Source organism: Castanea sativa, chromosome 2 (genome assembly GCF_040712315.1).
Source record: "Castanea sativa cultivar Marrone di Chiusa Pesio chromosome 2, ASM4071231v1".
In the NCBI taxonomy this organism is placed as follows: domain Eukaryota; kingdom Viridiplantae; phylum Streptophyta; class Magnoliopsida; order Fagales; family Fagaceae; genus Castanea; species Castanea sativa.
In genome coordinates this window covers 41,901,578-41,920,804 of record NC_134014.1, presented here as the reverse complement: position 1 = coordinate 41,920,804, position 19,227 = coordinate 41,901,578, and the positions used below count along the sequence as shown (strand labels likewise).

General features: G+C 37.3%; 2 protein-coding genes across 2 annotated transcripts; one reads left to right on the top strand and one right to left on the bottom strand.

Moving 5' to 3' along the window:
• Positions 1-424: 424 nt before the first annotated feature.
• LOC142624257 (subtilisin-like protease SBT1.7) lies at positions 425-3,321 on the bottom strand. The gene has a single exon (XM_075797785.1). It carries the CDS (start codon positions 3,027-3,029, stop codon positions 711-713), a length of 2,319 nt encoding a protein of 772 aa, XP_075653900.1. The 5' UTR covers positions 3,030-3,321; the 3' UTR covers positions 425-710.
• A 10,151-nt stretch (positions 3,322-13,472) lies between these two features.
• LOC142624194 (uncharacterized) lies at positions 13,473-18,717 on the top strand. The gene is made up of 5 exons (XM_075797731.1): positions 13,473-13,991; positions 14,945-15,844; positions 16,801-16,886; positions 17,677-17,817; positions 18,415-18,717. Exons 1-5 carry the CDS (start codon positions 13,677-13,679, stop codon positions 18,557-18,559), a joined length of 1,587 nt encoding a protein of 528 aa, XP_075653846.1. The 5' UTR covers positions 13,473-13,676; the 3' UTR covers positions 18,560-18,717.
• Positions 18,718-19,227: the final 510 nt, after the last annotated feature.

Sequence of the window (19,227 nt, the reverse complement as noted above, 5' to 3'; positions counted from 1 at the left end):
AGGTGTGTGGGTCGTAGGTGTGTGGATCGGCTGTTGTAGAGGCTGGGTCAGACTGAAATGATGAGAAACAGTGGAGGAAACTCACCGTGGGAGAGTGGCGGCGCTCGTCGGATTGTGGGTGGAGCTCGGACTGGCATGAGGGAGACGGTTGAGCTCGGACTGGCGTGAGGGAGAGGGTGGAGCTCGACTGGCGCGAGGGAGAGTGCGAGAACCCGAGAGAGTGCGTGAGAGCCGGAAATAAATTAAAGGTAAAATAGAAACGGAAATTGTTTTACGGGTGAGAAGGGGTATTTTACAGTCAAAGGGTAAGTGATTTTCAGTTTGACCAAATTTTCAGTTGCTACCAAACACACACAAATGTGTAAAATATTTTCTGAAACTGATTTACTGTCGAACCAAACGCAGCCTAAAAGAATCCAAAATATATTCGACAAATCAAATATATAGAATTTAGTGTTCATCAATTCACTAGACATTCATACATATAAATTATCATCAAGAACGTACGTACTGTACACCGAGAAAGAAAACAACCCCATTTCACAGGTTGTAATTTTCTCTCTCAGATAACAATATCAAACACTAAATCGAAACAATAAACATTACAATTTTCAGAAATTTAAAAAAGCAACCAATAATCACACACCCTTCTTTGAGCGTGTAACAAATTCAAGCTCCTCCTCCTCCTCCTATCTCTCTTATACTTCCTATCAAGTCCAGCTAAAAGCTATAGGACTCCCAACGGTGTGTTTCCCATCTGTCCACTCCAAACGAGCAAAGCTATTCGAATTCGATGGCAGCGAACCCGTTGTAGTGAATGTAACAGTGTAAGACTTCTTCTCATTGTTTGCAATGAAACTCAACGATTCAGGCTCAACTCGAATCTTAACCAATGGACTCTCTGATGAGATTGAAACCTTGTACGTCCCAGGTGAACCCACATTAGTAACAGTTCGTGTGTACTTAGGCACAGTAGACCCATTACCAACACTACCAGTACCAGTCAAAACCACAGAGAAAGAAGGATAATTAAGGTCAGTAACACTGTACGTTTTGCTAGCATCGCACGTGAAATTTCTCCCAGCCAAACTAGTAATCTGTGCAGCATTGTATTTTAACGCGCAAGCGAAGTTTAAGTAATCATCGGCCGTCAAATCGTAGACTAGTCCTGGATCAAGGGCTGATATGGGGTCCACGTGTCCGGACCCATAGTCGAAGGGTGTGGCTGGTTTCCCAGTAGAAACGTCCAGTAATTTTTGGCCATTCTTGTATGCAGTGTACGCCGTGGTCATAAGGGCGGAGCGAATCGCCGCCGGGCTCCAATCTTGGTGCTCAGCCTTGACAAGCGCCGCGAGCCCACTCACGTGTGGGCAAGACATCGATGTTCCCGAAATTATATTAAACCCCACGCGTCTGTCATCAATGGACAACCCTGTAGGACCCACATTCTCTGACCATCCCGCTAAGATGTTGACACCTGGCGCTATAACGTCTGGCTTCAGTATCTCCTGCGTGATTGAATTCGGACCTCTCGAACTGAACGCTGCGACCACCGGTGAAGGCTCAATCCCAACCTTAGTGCCTTCGAATAAAATCGTCACCGTTGGATTGGGATCAGCGAACAAATAACTCTTTATGATATCACCGTTTTTCTCGCCCACCGCCGTGGCTGGTAAGAGATGAGCATCAGCCACCAACTCTTCACCGTTTGCGGCGGTGTTAGCCAAAACCATACCCAATGCACCGGCGTCTTTAGCCACAGATCCTTTCTGAACCCTGGAGTTTACGCCGCGATCGCACAACACGATTTTTCCTGCAACTTTTTGTGGTATCAAAGTGCCGATCATGCACAAGTTCCCATTCGTGGCATTGCTTGCATTACCTGCATACACAAACGGCAATAATTTTCCGGGCAAAGAGTTTCCTTTGTAGAGTGAAACGCCGGAGAAGTTTTTGCCATTGCCGAGGCTAACGTACGCTGGGAAATCACGATCTATTGTGCCTGCACCTACGGTGGTGATCCATGGTGCTTGGTTTGATAAACTGTATGAACTGGGACCCGCATTTCCAGCTGAGCACGATACGAAAATTCCTTTCTCCATTGCCGAGAAAGCTCCAATTGCGACACTGTCTCTATAATAATCAGACATTCCACCGCCAAGAGACATGGAGATAACATTAACGTTGTCCTCGATGGCTTTTTCCATGGCCGCTAAAATATCGGAGCTAAAACAACCTCCCAGCCAGCAGACTTTGTAGGCGGCAACACGGGCGCGCGTGGCCATCCCACGCGCCGTCCCTTTCGCGTAGTCGAAAAGGTTCGCGTCATTCACTACCGATCCAGCTGCTGTGGTTGATGTGTGTGTGCCATGGCCGTCATCGTCTCGAGGCGATCTGGATTCTTTGCTTGTGTCAATTGGACCTAAAGTGCCTTCGTAGCCTTTGGAGAAGTACCTCGCGCCGATCAATTTGCGGTTGCAGTTTGAGGCTGTGAAGTTGGTTCCCGATTCACAATCACCTTTCCAGCTACTGGGTATGGGTCCGAGCCCAGTGTCGTCGAAGCTCTTGCTCTCCGGCCAAACTCCGGTGTCTAAAACTCCGATAATGACATCACTTTCCGAGCTTGACTCAGGGAGTAAAGCGGGGTTCTTGTCGAGGCCAAGAAACTGAGGGGTTCGAGTTGTGTGAAGCTCGTATTTCAGTTCAGGCAACACGGACAGAATTCCCGGTTGGCTTTCGAGCAATTGGGCTTGCTTGGCCGTTAATCTCGTGGAGAAGCCGTGGATGACGTTGTCATAGGTGTAAATCATTTCGGCCGAGTCTGAAACCGATTTGAGAGACGAGTCGTACCAGTGTAAGTGGTGCTCGAAACTGGCCGGCATTTCGGATTTGGCCATGTGGACTATGTAAGTCCATCTTTGTTGCTCCTTGCTCTTCACCACCGCTGCCGTGGACACGTGGCAGAGACACAGAAGCAAGACATTAATAACGAAAGTCTTTAACGTTGTTTTCATCATCTTTAGTGGCATGCTTCGCTCCCTGAGATCAAGGAAGAGAGACCCAGGAAGTAGATAAAGAAGTTTTCCCAATGGTGAGTACAGCTATGATAGATTGATAGAGAGAGCCAGTAAAGGAAGATGGGTGCTTGTCTGATTCTTTGAATGATTACGTTTAGGACAAAAATAGAAAGTGAAAACAGCTTAGCAAAAGAAAGCAAGAAATGAGAGTGGACTCTGGAGTATTAGCTTTCATCACGTGTGTTTCGGCTTTTTATCCATGCCCCTCTGTTTTCTATCTTCGTCTGCCATGTTTTATTAAGCTTTTGCAGACAAATTGATACAGACCCCACACTCTTATCAGACCTACAAGCTAATCAAGGCTATTTTTTCTAACTTTTTTTTTTTTTTTAATACTTAATTACAAGGCTGTCGTATATGCACCTTATCTACACCTAGATCACATACCCCGATGGGCCCATGAACCCAAAATGGTGAAATTTTTTTTTAACAGAGAAAATGGAGAAATTACAAGATATTCTGGGACCCAGCCTAAGTGTTTAGATGCATGTCGGGTATTGCTACGCGTAAGAATACAAGATACCACCTCCTTTCACATGTGGCCTTTGTGTGGGGCTCGGTGTACGCCAGAGAATAATTGAAAACAAATATATTTTTTGCTTTTTGTCTCAATTTTTTAAAAGTAATGATTAGTAATTACCACCTCCTTTCACAAATTTATTTTTTTTTATAAAACATAGAAGCATTTTTCTTCCCTGAATGCCCAGTATACTGTATACACACGGCAAGAAATAGCCAATAGGCGATTGATTAGGTAGAGAAAATTGGTAGCTTTTCTACCCCAAACAAAAAAATAAAATAAAATTGGTAGCCTGTAATGTCTGAAAGTACATAGTGTGGGGAGTAAAAAGACCCTTATAGGAATGTGGGCCTTTGGGCCATACTAAGGAAGGCCGACCTGCTCTTGGGTTTGGAATTTGTTAGTACTACGGGTCGGCTCTTACGCCGAGGACCCGAGAGTACAGCCGAGGGTGGATTTCTCCTCGGACGGACACTGGAGAACCAAGGACTTCATGGTAAAGGTTGGGGAATGACACGGCCAAGACCAATGGTTAAAAGGGGTGAACCCTTGAATGTCCTGGAAGCGCCGATGTTAGGAAAATACCAAAGGTAAAGACTGCCACATCCGCATTAAAGACCCTGCACCTACCACACTGGCCGCATTAATGGGGAAGTGACACCTGAACAGTGGAGAAGAAACTTTCCGTTACTATTCAAAGCGCACTTAGAAAAGAAATATCTGAAATTTAAGAGTTAGAACACGCGTACAAAGTATCAAAGAAGAGTATTTAAGGAGCAACCTAGAACGAGAAAAAGGAGACGGACTTTTGTAATCAAAAAGAAAAAGAAGAAAAGGGCAAGAGATACTATAAGAACAACTCTTGGCTACGTCCGAGGAGGTTGATTTACAATATTCTTTGTTGCTTTTCAAGTGTTAAGAATTTGACTTGTCAATTATTCCTTAGTCACTTCTAACCTGGGTTCCAAGCCCACACTCTACAAATTCATATTGTTTAAGGCTCATTGGGCCTGAGCTCGTAACTGTTCTTGGGACCAGGTGCAATTGTGCGCTTACACATAATATATACTAGTGTAATGTGAGTATAAAAGTTGCACTTTAGCCTTTACTTTTTCTTGCAGTCATGAACGTGGTAACTTTATTGTTTATCTACCAGAGTAACCACACCGATGCCTTTAGACTTTAGTCTAATAACTTTGAATTTTTCGCTAACTGACACGAATTCATGATATCAGGAACAGTTGAATGGTGCAAAGATTGATGAACTTCGAAATTTATGAGTTTATACTTTATATTTCACGGGTTTCTGTCCTTAGTGATTAAAAATTCTAGAATATCGGTAGGTGGGTGAGATGTGGAGGTTCTACCCGCCAACTAACCTATCTGTCTTTTTTAATCCCTTCCCCAAATAAGTGGCTGAAATCCCATACATAATAATAATAATAATAATAATAATAATAATAAGTGGCTGAAATAGTTGAAAAGTTCAGGTTTATTCATCAGAGGCTGAGTTCCAAGGTTAAACCATATATACAGTGAGTTCAAAATTTATGTCGCGGTGGGCCAGGGGAATCACGTGCTTCCTCTGAATAGAGAGATGATACTGTTTGGTAGTGATGGAACTGACGAACTCAACTACCGACGAGACTAAGGCATCTGATGGGACTGACGAACTCAACTACCGACGAGACTAAGGCATCTGATGGGACTGACGAGACCGCTCTCTGAAACGAGCCTAAACAAGTATACACGTCACTGACGAGGATAGCAGGATCATTCAATGTCACCAATAACACCACGGACGGTTACAGAACCAGCTAGACGAACCGTTGTAGACATATTAAAACCCCATTACTCAGCAAGAAGCGTTATTAAAAGAGGCATTAAAGCCACAATAACTGCCACAATGGCTAGAATCTAGAACAACATATATAAAGCCCACGCATTGCCAACAGAAGGTACGAACACAGTTACAAGATATTCCTAATCATTCTTATAGTCTATTATTATAAACTTCCTTGTACTAACTTTGGCATCGGAGGCGTTGTGGCAGGCACCACACCGGTGACCATTCCGGAGAATTTCTTCTTCCGTCACGACACAAGCAGACCTCTAGTCTCGTTTGGATGACCTCACTATAACTGACGAACCCGTGATTCATCAGTCTGGTCCCGTCTGGACGACCTCACTACAACTGACGAACTTGTGCTCCATCAGGTAGCATTGTTTAAGTATTATTATTCAATTTTTAGTGCTGTGAAAAAAGTGTTTGAGTGGTATAAAAATATGTGTCAAAAGTATTTTTGTTGTTTAAATATTAAAAATTATTGTTTAAAAATGGATGTCAAACAGCATCTAGATTTATTGTCAGGGCCAACCCAGCCTAATTTGGGACCTAAAGTGAAAGATTTATGTGAGGCTTTTATATTTAAATAAAATTATTTAATATTAATCAAATTAAGGTTAATTTGATATATTAAATATATAATTTAATGAATAATACTAACTAAAACTAAGGTTAATTTCATATAGATAATTGAATATCATAGTTAAAAAATTAATTTAACAAAAAGAAAAAAAAATTAAAAAGAAAGTTAATTTATCTTGGATATATAATGATACATAGTTAATTACATTCATAGTCTAATTTATAATTTATGATATTAATTGATATGTGGCTTTGTAGTAGATTAGTTTACCGATATTAAAGTTTCAAACTATTAACGGAGATTAATCATCACTGATGATTTAACACATTTGCAATTTTTAAAAAAATATTAAATGTTTTTAATACACAAGCTAGGAGAGGGGATAAGGTTTTAAAGAAAAAGCCGTGTTAGAATTAAAAAAAGGAAAATGCTACAGATACTATAAAATGTTCACAATATAACGTGACAATAATAGTGATTGATAAGCTTCAATAATTTAATTAATGAATATTTAAAATACTTTTTTATGATTGGTAACATATCAATTTATAAATCTATAGTAAAATTTGTGATATCCTTAACATCACTAATAATAAAAAGTGCACAACAATTTGAAAAAATTCATATTTTTTTTATTAAATTTTGGGCATTTTACAATGGGATGGGGCCCTTTTTTTGTAAAGGGCAAATATTTTTTGTGATGGGGCCTTGGGCCGGCCCTATTTATTTTTATCCACAAGATTAGTCTCTATTTAGATTTATTCGAGTGTTTGATTATTCTTATCTAATTATTCTCTTGTTATGTATAGTCTTCCATTTTACGCATGCTAGGTTATTATATGGAAGAATTTCTTGAAGGTGTCCCAAAATTCTAGCAAAAATTTTCGAACCCAAGATTTTATAATATTTTAGAAGCTATCATTGTTTTACACATTTATACACATGAAAAAAATAACTGTAATTATGACTACTGTAAGTGCACAATTGCACCTGGACCCAAAGACAACTACGGGCTCAGGCCCAATGAGCCTTAAACAATGAAATTTGTAGAGTGTAGGCTTGAAACCTATGTTAGAAGTACTGAGAACTTGATAACAGGCTAAAAGTTACAAACACTTGTAAATAATAAATGATAATTGCAAATAGACCTCCTTGGACGTAAGCCGAAGACTCTTCCTGTATTATTTCTCTTTCTTTCTTAAAGATTACAATTCTTAATTTTTCTTTCTTTGTTTCTTGCCTCCCCCCTTTTCTTTGGCGTTCATCCCCCTTAAATACTTCTTTTCCTGATGCTTTATCCACGTGTTGCTCCAACCCCCTCCCCCTAGATATTTCTTTTCTTAGTGCCTTTGAATAGTAACCAAAAGTTTCAGTTCTACTGTTCAAGGGTTACTTCCCCATTAATGCGGCCAGGGAGGTAGGTACAGAGTCTTTAATGTGGAGGTGTCAGCCTTTGCTTTTGGTATTTTTCCCACACCGGTGTACCTCGAAGGCTCAGGGTTTCCCCCTTTTAACCAACAGTCCTTCCAGAATTCTGCCTTGCCCTTCGTAGTGAATCTCCAAGTTCTCTTGGATCTGTCCGAGGAGAAACTCACCCTTGGCTATATCCTCGGACCCTCGGCGTATGGGCCAATTCGTAGTACTAACCAATTCTTAAATCAAGAGCAGATCGGCCCTCCTTGCTAGAGCCCAAAGGCCCAAATACCCGCTTGGGTCATTTTACTCCCACAACTACGATTAAATCGTACTTCAAGTTACAATTTTAGTCCATTTTTCAAATGTGTTTATAACTCATATAAAAGTATGTATAATAAACCTTACCCATATAAAAATTTACTGGCGTGGTGGAAAGTCCATTGAATACATTTGCAGGTGTAATAAGCAAATGTCACAATCTTCTGTTGTAATAAGCAAATGTTGCAGGTGCTATAGGTATATTAAACCTTACCTATAGCACTTCGCTCTCATCAATTGCCAATCTCCTGTTGTGTTTGGTTTGCAGTAGATTGTGTTTGGTTTGCAGGTGTAATAAGCAAGAAGAAGAAAATGTTTTGCGATGGCGTGGTGGAAAGTCCATTGAATGAGTATGCCACAATTAATGATCAATCACAATCTTTTACATCATATGATTTGGACCTCTAGCTACATATATATAAATATGCCTGCGTACCTTAAATGAGTTTTGTATACTCTCATTTAAGCAATAAGAATGATTCAGAAAACTTAACAAGATAAAGTGACTCATAAAAATTCTATAAAAAAAAAATATTTAAATATGTTTTATTTAGAAAGAAAACTCAAAAACGTAACTTGCTCTTTGCTTTCAGTGTGGGAGATAGTTTTCACGTGACTATGAGAGCTCGCAAGTGGAGTGGACGGTTCGGCAGTAATTGTTGTAATATCATAATTGAAGTTTGTTTTGATACTCAGTCTTGTGACACTTGTCAGCCTGATATGTGCGTGAGTGCGTGGCTCAGAAGTCTTCTTTAATTTATAGTTTTAAGTGGAAACTATTGACCATTTCTGCCATTTACCTGATAAAACTAAGAACCCCAGGAAAATCAGTATTATGTAACCTGAAAATATGGTTGAAGCTAGTTACTGAATGGTCCGAGATGACACTGAATTCGTAATGCGACGAAACAGAGGAATTCTAATACCATTCAAAGACGTAACATTTGTATTAATAAATAATAAAAAATCTAATTTTGAAGGGGTTCAATGTAAAGTTATTATATGATCTGTCCCGTGCCTTCAATGCATTGAACCCGCTGTGATCATGACACACGTCTATTTTTGAACATGTGTCACGATCAGAACGAATTCAATGTCACAAGACACTGAAAAGAAGTTACACTCTTATGTAACAGCCTACAAATCTTTTAATCTCATACAGATTAATGTTTGATTTCAACTTATTACTTAGTAAGTCCAATGAATTTTAGTCTTGTAAAGGGTCTTGTACTTAAATTGGCACATTTTTATGTTTAAGGAGAAAATAGTTTGAGATGCGGAATTAGCAGCACATTGTATTTATCTTTTAAAAAAAAACAATATTATTTTAACTTTTAAAAGAACTTTGGATTGTATATGTTCCGTGAATGCCATGCATCTATGATCCATTCCGCTCATTTCACGAATTAAAAAATAAGAGGTGATGACTTATGGTCAAACTAGCTTTCTATTAGATTTCTTAATTGTCTTGGGTAGGCTGAAGCTGAACAGAAAGATCCATGGTAGTCTTGGTTCCAACCTACTACATGTGTATATATTACTTAATTGTCTTCCATTTCCTGCCAACTCCCTACTAGCTTGCCAATGTGGCACAATTTAGTGGAATTGTAACAAGAATCATGTTGCACAATTATTTATATTAAACAACTTTATAATTAATTCCCTTTTGTTGAGAAAGATCATGCACGTACACATTAGTATACTATAAGAAACTTGTGAGAAGATTCCTTTCTAGAAGTTAAGAACGTGTACCTGCTTGAGCCAAGAATTATTTGCATCTTTCTAGTTGAAATGTTTATTAATACTTTATAAAATATTATTGGACTTTAATAGATTAACCCTGGTTTTTGTTAATTTTCCCAGATAGGTACTTATCAGATCTATTAGGTTGTACATAATTTTTTCTCAAATAGTGAACCAGAACAAATAAATTTTCTTGTCTTTGTCTGTACAAGGTGGCTTGTGTGATCCGTATATAGTTGTTCTCCTTATCCTTGAAGTAGACAAATAATTGCAAGTTGGCAACAGAAAGCATGGATAGGGATTAGGGACTGCCAATTATTGAACTCATAATAGAGACAGCGGTATTTAAGTTTGTGATTAATTTCTTCTGCAGAAGCTACGGATGATAGTGGGCCCCTTGTTCAAATTAACAGAATTATGGAAAACGCATTTGAAACAATAGCTATACCTTTATGATGCTTAAGTAAGAAATCTCTAAACTCAAATTTTGAAAAAATTATTCTAAAAAAAGAACCGGAAAAGTAATCAAAATGATAGCGTGCTTTTCTCCCATACCTTTGCTCTCTTGTTCTTTATATCAAGGTGATTTTATATCAAGGTAATTTTAAGGCCATTACTTCCTGGATTTTCTCCTGTTACTTAAGTGATGGTATAATCAATGGAAGTAATGTTGTTGCCGGAAGACAAAAATCTCAGGATTTGCACTCGTAATTAGGGATCTTTGTTGACGAGCATAAACTAATAAACCCCTCACATTTGAAATTTTTGGTATGAATTCATCGATCCCATGTCTCGTGTCGGTAAGGGATAATATTACATATACCATTAAAGCCTTGATGAGGCTATTTTCATAGGCATAACACATTTATTAAAACGCCACTACTTGAACCACTCAACTCTTGTCGAGTATCATATGAAACAATACGAGAACTTCTACCACTAAGCCACATTCCGCAGTAATTTACTCCTTTTCTTTTTGGGAAACTTTCGCCCTTTCCCTCACATCCATAATTGGACAATTTGGGGTCATTCGGGCGATTCTACTTTGAAGAATGATACTAATTAACTTTATGTTTCGTTAATTTCCTACTCTTCCAAAAAGGAGAGAGAAAGGAGCAGAAGAAGTGAGATTATTTTTATTTTCCACCATCATTTCTTAAGTTGTATACTTGTGGTAACTGATTGCGCACATATATAACGTTTGTATATGTAGAAAATCGTTGCCTACCTTTAACTTAAGAAAATCCTGCTGTCTCTTTTGAAGTAATCATGAAAGAGTAATGGCCAAATATGCTTAATTATGTCCTCTCTTGATTTTTGACAGAGCATATGGTTTACCAAATATAAAAGATGGTTCAACATGCATTTCAATTATTGAGAGTCATGTGGTTTTCTGATATTATCCAAATTCAGAATGAAAGGAGAATCTAGATTCGAATCCTTCATCTTCGTTTGTTGTAAGGGAAAATAACTGTAGTTAATCACAAGAAGTCAAGAACTACCAGTCAATACAGTAGGTTTAAGCCAATACAGTATACAGTATAAATTTCAGTTCAAGAACTCCAAGAGCAACTTGCTTTTGCGGGTAGTCTTTAAGCTAGCATAGGATAACTTGTTTACTTGTTTCCACTAGTTTCAAAGGTCTTTCATCCGAAGTCTCAATGCATATGATTAACATACCTACTGACTTATTAAGTTGTTATGAGCGTAATATTGGGACCCTATATTACTCAATTATTGAAGCATTTTCTTGCTCGAAATCATTCCTATGTTAGTTGGTTCTATAATCCGTTTATTCTGTGCTTATCATGGCTAATTATGTTTTTGACATGTTGGTCCCGTGAGCACTATTTATTGGCCATTTCTAACCACCTGTAAGTGGATGATCTAGTGCTTAAAATTCAAAACCAAGCAATAATAATAATAATAATAATAATAATAATAATTAATTTAGGCTATATGAAAATAAATAAATACAATTCTAAAGGAGTGGCATGTGGTTGAATCATTAAGCTCCTTTCAAGATCGAGCCCAGAAGCTTAGTGTTAAGATTTAGCCCAAGATCAATTGGCGTCATCCTTTGTTGAGATTTGGTCCTTCACAACCAGTTGCCATCATCGTCAAGAAGAGAAGCTTGAGATCGTGCTTTTCAGAGTGGTGGCCTTTAGCCAATAGTCAAGGAAATTTTCACGAATTTCTAAACCTGTAAAAAATAAAAATAGAGAAAATACACGCCACAAAAAAATAATCACACATATAAGACAGTATTTACGTGATTCAGCAATTTGCCTACGTCCACGGAGTTGCAGGAATTTCACTATTATCACAGAAAAAATACAAAGTGTGGCTACAGTCTTTTTTCTCTCTCAAAAACGACAACACCAAACCCTAATCACAAAATAGCGTTTTCTACATCCTGCACACAGGATTCACAATGGGTTACAAAACAAGCCAAGCCTCCGCTCCATGGACTAAGCCTAAAAAAATCTCTCATTAAAAACCACGTAACATTATTCGAGTTGGGTCGAGTCGTCAACTGGATCAAACACAACTAGACTCCACAAAGCTCAACGAAAGAGAGAGAGAGAGCAAGTCATGCGACAACAACAGGCTTAAAAGAATTTCAAAATGCAATTAATGCATGCCATGTTTCATTGAAAAGAGGTTAAACATGTCTAACTCAATATTATATGAGGTTTTAGACAATAAATTTAATTAATACATTTTTTATGTTAAAACTTCAAAATAATATTTATTTAAATATTTATATTATATTTTTTAATTTAAAAAAATCCTTTTTTTTTCTTAATATGCAAAATTACTAATGTAATTTTTGTATTAAGGTTTTGTTAACATCTAGAGTATTTTATAATTGAAAAAAGTTAATCTGCACTTAATTTTGTTGTGAAATAATTGATTTTAAAAATAATTTTATCTTTTTTAAATTTGAAAACTTCTATCTATTTAAACAGTTTTAACAAGTATTGTTAGTAAAATTATATAAAAGATACATGCATCTAGGGAAAAAAAATTTATAATAATAGAGGGAGAGAGGAAAGAGAAACATTATTAGTTGTGTAATTGTGTGCAAAATTAGGTGGCTAATTTTGACAATCTATCAAGAAAGATTTTAGTTTACAAAAATTAACATCTTGAACTATTATTGAAAATTAACTATCAATAATGATTTAACATATTTATAAAATATATAAAAAGAATTAATTTAGAGTTTCATTTTTGGTTGGTTTCTATTGACAAAATTGTAAAGGCCCTCTTAGAGGTGGGGAATAAGAATACACAATTTATTAGAGTCTATTTTTTGGGTGACACTAGTTAGTGATTTAGGGCTGTTTAGTACATGTGTTTAAAAACTGAAAATTGTTATTTGAAAACATTTGTGAAAATACGTGTGGGTAAAAAAGTGTATGAAAATACATATAATATTATTTAAAAACTGAAAATGGTTGTTTGAAAACACAAACTAAATATCCTTAGTTACGTAAACTATCATTGAGAATTTTTTGGTATTGGACTAATTAAGGGGCCTTAGGCATAGATCTAATTAGGCCCAGAGTTGGCCCAAGAGTTAATTATTTGGTCAGGTTGGGTGGATGGATAATATTTTCGCAAGATCATCTATCCACTTGACAATTTGAGTTTTAAAAAAAAGATTATCCCATTAATCATCCATCCAATCCATCGAAAATCACCTGGGACCCCTTGGGATGGGCCGACTAGTAAAAGATTGATTTTTTATATATATATATAAAGTAAAATATAATATGATTTTTAAAAACAAAAAATCCACCTTCCCAACCCAACCCAACTCAATTCATTTTCTAAAAAATCGACTCAATCCAACTCAGACTTACTTAAATTGGGCCGAGTTAGTTTCTAGTTTCTACACGTGTAATTAGTTAAGGTTGAAAATTTCTCAACACAACAATTTCAGTTTTCAGATTGGGTTGTGAAAAATCTTTCAAAAGCTAGTTTACAGTTCGCAAAAGAATAGTAAACAAAGCACCGAGTTCCGCGTGTCTCTGCTTATGGCGCGAAGCCTCCCAAATTCCGTGCACTCAGCGGTGATCTTACCACGAGCTCAGCTCAATTCTTCCCCCACCCAACCTCAATTCTCAGCTCTGCATCATTTCTAAAATTTCCAAGATAAAAGAAATGACTTCTCTTGTCGCACACTATCTCCGGCGGCAAATTTATCAAATTTCAGTTCAGTTAAACCACAGCGAAGCTAAAAGCTGCTTGTATCCGAGTCGTAGAACTCGGTGGTTCAGTGGCGGCACTGAGTCGGCTGGGACCGAGTTCCCCGGAAACAACGCGTACGACCTCTTAGGAGTTTCGCAGACCAGCTCATTCGCCGAAATCAAAGCCTCGTTTCACAAACTCGCTAAAGAAACTCACCCGGACCTCGCTGAGTCGAAGAACGATTTCTCTGCTTCTCAGCGGTTTGTGGAAATTCTCGCGGCCTATGAGGTGCTGTGCTCACTGCTCTACTATTCTAATCTCATTATTCCTCTTTAATGCACTGATCATATTTTGTTTATTATTTGAGCTTCTCTGTTACATGTAGCTGAATTTGAATTTATCAGAGTAAAATTGAATTATTTGAATTGTTTAATTTCTTGGCTTATGAAGTTGAGAATTGATTGACAAAGAGTAGTGCCTTATAGGTACCAAGTATTTTAGGGGACTGAATGTTCAGCTTGAAATTGGTGAACTCTAACATACATGAAGGTTGCAATTTAGATAGCTTGTCTAATACAAATGCACTAGGAAACTAAAGTCAAAATGCATATTAAGATTATGGTTTGTGAGGAAACTCAAGTATCTTAATGTATTATGCGCGCACGAATAGGTGACTCCCAAATTCTCTAGAAAACTAAAGTCAAAATGCTAGTCATTATGCAGTATTACTAAATGAGGAAAATATTGGTCTGTGAAACTTTGCCTTTTTAAAAATGCAATGTCATACAAAATCGTGGTCTGGTGATTGATTTACATTACCTGCATCAATACAAGTACCTCAGTTCCAAGGGATTCTGATTCTAACTTTGGTGTGACACTGACATGTATTTATCTATTGTTTCATACAATGTGAGCCGCCGGAATGAGATGCTGGATTTTTATTTTCCTTAGACTTGTATTATCTCTGGTTTTTTGTCCCCTATTGGCTTCTGTATTTTTTATATAGTTGAATGAATCTTGTTATGGAATTCGTTTTCATGTCGATAAGATGTTTACATGGTCAAGACACATTTCTGTGGGCAACGGCACTGTGCTTACATAGGTTGATGAACCTCTAAACAAAAATACCTTCTATGTTGTAATGTGCATTTATAGTGGGTGATGGTAATGTTCAGTTTTGTGATATGCTTTAACATTACAGGGTATTCTGACTTCACAGAATAATCAATAATGGATTGCAGATTCTTTCGGATTCTGAGAAGAGGACCCATTATGACAGGTATCTGTTATCTCAGAGAAGGCATATGCAGAAACATTCACGACAAGGAACAAGATTATCCACATATAAGCCCCATGATGTGACGACATTTAAGCAAATGGAAGTTGTTGAATGGTTAAGGTGGTATAGATTTGCTGTAAATGATATAGTGTCAAACAAGAAGGTGGTTGTTGGAACGGGCTATTTTGATGAGCTTGAAAGGGATTTTTATTCTGCCATAAATGCAGCGTACTATGGCCCTGTAATTGATTCAATGGATCTTCTTCCTGACCGCTTTGAAGCTGAGGAGAGATCCGTTTATGAAACTCCTGAGGTTCTGCACTTGGTTTCAGGGCGTGATCTTTTTGGGATGGTCTGCTTGGTCAATAAACTTCCCAAATTATCCTTTTCCAGCAATGAAAAATTAGCTTCATTTGCATCTATGGGTTCAGGCATGCGTCCTACATTTGAGGATATGAGCATCCACATGAAATCAGATAATGTGGATGATTTTGGAACTCCTTTGATGCAATCTCAGAATGTTACAGATCACACATCAGATGCATATAAAGATCTAGAATTACATATATTTGGGAGGCTGGTTGCTGTGGCTACTAGACTCCCTCCTAAAAGCTATTGCGATGGGGTACAGAATGAAGATGCTCAAGATCAGATACATGTATTTCTTAGTTCACATGAAGATCCATCCATGCATATTAGTGAAGGGTCCTCTATAGATCAGTTTTCTTGTGGTGCAGTTGGATCAAGGATTCCGTTGGGAACCATAACTGGACTAGGGGCTGGCCCAGAAGAAGGGTCTTGCTTTGTCTATGATAGCAGTGGTACAAAAACCCATGTGCTTATGAAACATAGAACATTGCTGGTTTGTAAAACTGGTTCCCTTTGGTTCTTAAGCTTTTAACTTTACATGCTTCTCAATTTTTAATTTGATTTTGCAATTTTCTCATTGTTGTTTCATATTTGATAAGAGCAAAGGGGACTTGGTCCCTGCATGAATGCTTTCTTGCATATGCTGTGCAGTGCCTATTGTAAATCATTTGCAGCTGATTGAACATGACTTGTTCTACAACTTTATTGGGCTTTGGCATTGTTGACAATAAGAACTATCTTTCGGTGCTCTGATAGCCTCTAGTGGAGACAAATACTTGGGTTTCCAATGATCTTTTCTGCAGATAATAGTGTTGAAAGTACTAATTTCGAGCTAGTTGCTCCTTACCTGTATTGATTCATATCATTGCAGCATGCAACTTTTTCTTTTTGGGTAAATAGTTAATTGCTTCATGCAAATTGTGAAGAATCATTTGTGAACAGTCAAAAAGGATTACTTGTACAAAAGATTTTGTTATTTATGCGTGATTAAAAAAATTTACTTTTTGTTCATTTACAGGTTTTTGATTGAGAAAAATGCTTTGAACTTTGAGGACCATGCATAACATCTTTTCTGCTACACTTGTTTACAAACTTTTCCTGCAATATTGTTGATTTTGAGTGCCTTTTTCTTTTTTCTCATTGACTTCTTTTATTCCGAGAGAATGTTTGGCATGAGTGTATAATATATCCACCATTATCTTGCTGGCTGGTCTAGTGATCCCTCATACTAGGGACATCTCTTGTTCTCATTTATGTTTAGATAAATTCATGCCTTAATAAAATTTTGGAGCTAACTTAATATCCACATTTGCTTTTATAATTGTAATTTGTAAATATACTGTGCCAGATGAGCACTATGTCAAATGAATTGGCAATCTATTGCCTATTTTTATATAGTAGTGTATTATTTATTTTGGTCCTCTAAAAAGAAAAAATATATATTTTCAGGTTAAGCACATGCACTGGTTTGGAGTGGGAGAAGAAGTTTCTGTGTGTGAATGTAGATGCAGTAGAGCCCGTTTACCCCCAAGCAAGTAAGCTGACATCTCTTATATCCCTATCACTGGATTCACCACTCAACCAAACTTATTTCTGATCCAATTTTTGGAGCTGGCTAAAAGATATATGCTTACTCCCATTCCCCTATTGTTTTTATGCCTGTGACATTTTTTGTCATAGGTTTCACTGAAGGACTTTCATAATCTTTAATAGTTTCTGTCTTCTGTGCAATAACATCTTATGATTTAGTTCATGCATAATTGTTCTCTGTTCCTTATTATTTCTTCATTTTCTTAAGGTTGGTGTTACCAGCCAAAACTTACCATGTGTTTTATTTTTAGTTTTCCAAATTTTATGACAACCAAGAAACAGTATTGTTTCTATTGTGATCATTAGCTCTGAGAGTGTTGTTAATTTTACCTTGCAGTTGAAAATGATTTTGGAGGCCAATATGGTGAATTTGGCTTGGACTGTGCTGAGTCTTTGTTTCTTCGTTTAGGCTGGTTTTGTTAGCAGCCACTTTAGATAAATAGTTAGATACACATCAAGTTTAGTTTCATTATACCTTCTTGAAATGGTATAATGCTTCCTTCTTCTGTAATTGAGAGTGCATGACATTGAGGATGAGGCCAAAATAAATCAAACTACTAATTGTTCTCAATTTGAGCTTCATATCTGTATGCCATCAGCAAAATAAATTTTTTTGAATATCATGTGTTATTCCGATTCTTGCACTTACCAAATGAACTCTCTTCAAAGAAATCCTCTCTTCAAAGAAATCCTAAGTAATACTCCTTGATCATCTAAACTTGCTTACTTCAACAGATTTTGGCTGTTTGAGCCTCGCAGTGCCATGCATGACATTGGTGGTTGGTATGTTGAAACATTCGGCAGAGATAAGAGAGGCCACACGGTCCTATCACAAAGGTATTGGGACGGATTTGATGCAGGTGAAGAATTTGACAAGTAAGTTCATAACATGTAACCTTAACAAAATCTTGAGTTTTTCTCTGATTTGCATGTTTTTGTTACCCACTTAACTGTCCAGGGCAGAGGTTTTGCTTCTAAACTTGTTTGGAATCAATTTTGACTTTTATAGGATAACAACCAGACATATTGAGAATTTTAGAAAGTATCGAAAAATATGGTAATAAATTTAATTTGGTTGTATTCAAGAGATTGGACCTTGGTGAGATGGCAAGTGCCCTTTGTCCAAGCAGTTGTTGTGGGTTCGAGTCTAAGAATCAGCCTCTCTTGGGGTTTAGGAAATACTTCAGTGGTACATTGGGGTTTATACCAAACAAGGCCCCTCCCCATATTTACCTATCCAAAAAAAAGGAAAAAGAATAAGCCTCTCAAAAATTGGGGGTAACACTGTCTACCAACCACCTCTCCTAGATCCCACAGGGGTCTTGTGCACTGGATATGATTTTTATTTTTTTTGGGTATTCAATAAAGTTTCCATGGACATAGGCATTTATTGCCCCTGATTTATTATTGCCATTGTCAAAGATACTTGAAATTTTGAAGTGTACTCACTGTAATTCATGTGTACATGTGCAGGAGGCTCCATCCAGCAATGTATTTGTTTTCTCTTGCATATAGAACTCTAGATCTTGAAGATGCCCAAAGAAGGAAATCAATGGTCAGGGATGCTGTTGAAGGGCAGCTGTATAGAATTCTCAGTTGGTGCAAGAAAATTGTTTAGGATGTATACCACATAGCCTTCTGATGCTATAAATGCTTCATTTCTGATCTGAGATGACTATCTGTTGATTAGCATTCATATTCAATTGCACAAGAGTTTAAGGAAGCAGAGTTGCTTGCACTGACTGCTATTTATGCAAAAGGAATAATTTTGTACCCTGCTATTGTTGTTAACAAAGGAGCCTTGGGAGATGAAATATAATTGAAGAACTTTCAGAATCTCCTGACATTACTAGAAACAGCTTTCTGACACTATAAACAGTTCTGCTGTCTGCCATGGGAGAACGGTTCATTTTGCGGTCAAAGAAAGCTTAGGTTTCACTGGTAGTGATTTCTGCACAGTTTATCATCCAGTATCTTGTGTTAGCACTCATGAAGATGATATTTGGGATATGTACAGGAAATTGTTATCTCTGTTTTGCTGATAGGATTCCTTGGGTAAGGAATGTACCTGTTCAGGCATTGCAGTTTAGGCATCATAAGAGATCTAATTTCTTGGAAACTCAGCTCGGTTAATGTGGGGAATGAGAAGAGAATAAAACTTTTTTTTTCTGGTAGGTCGTTATCTATCTGGTGGAGGCTAATATTTGAAGGATTTGGTGATATTTAGCTAGAGCTCTGTTATATCTATTTAGGTTTGCCTAGCTATTTCCACGTCCATTTTGTATT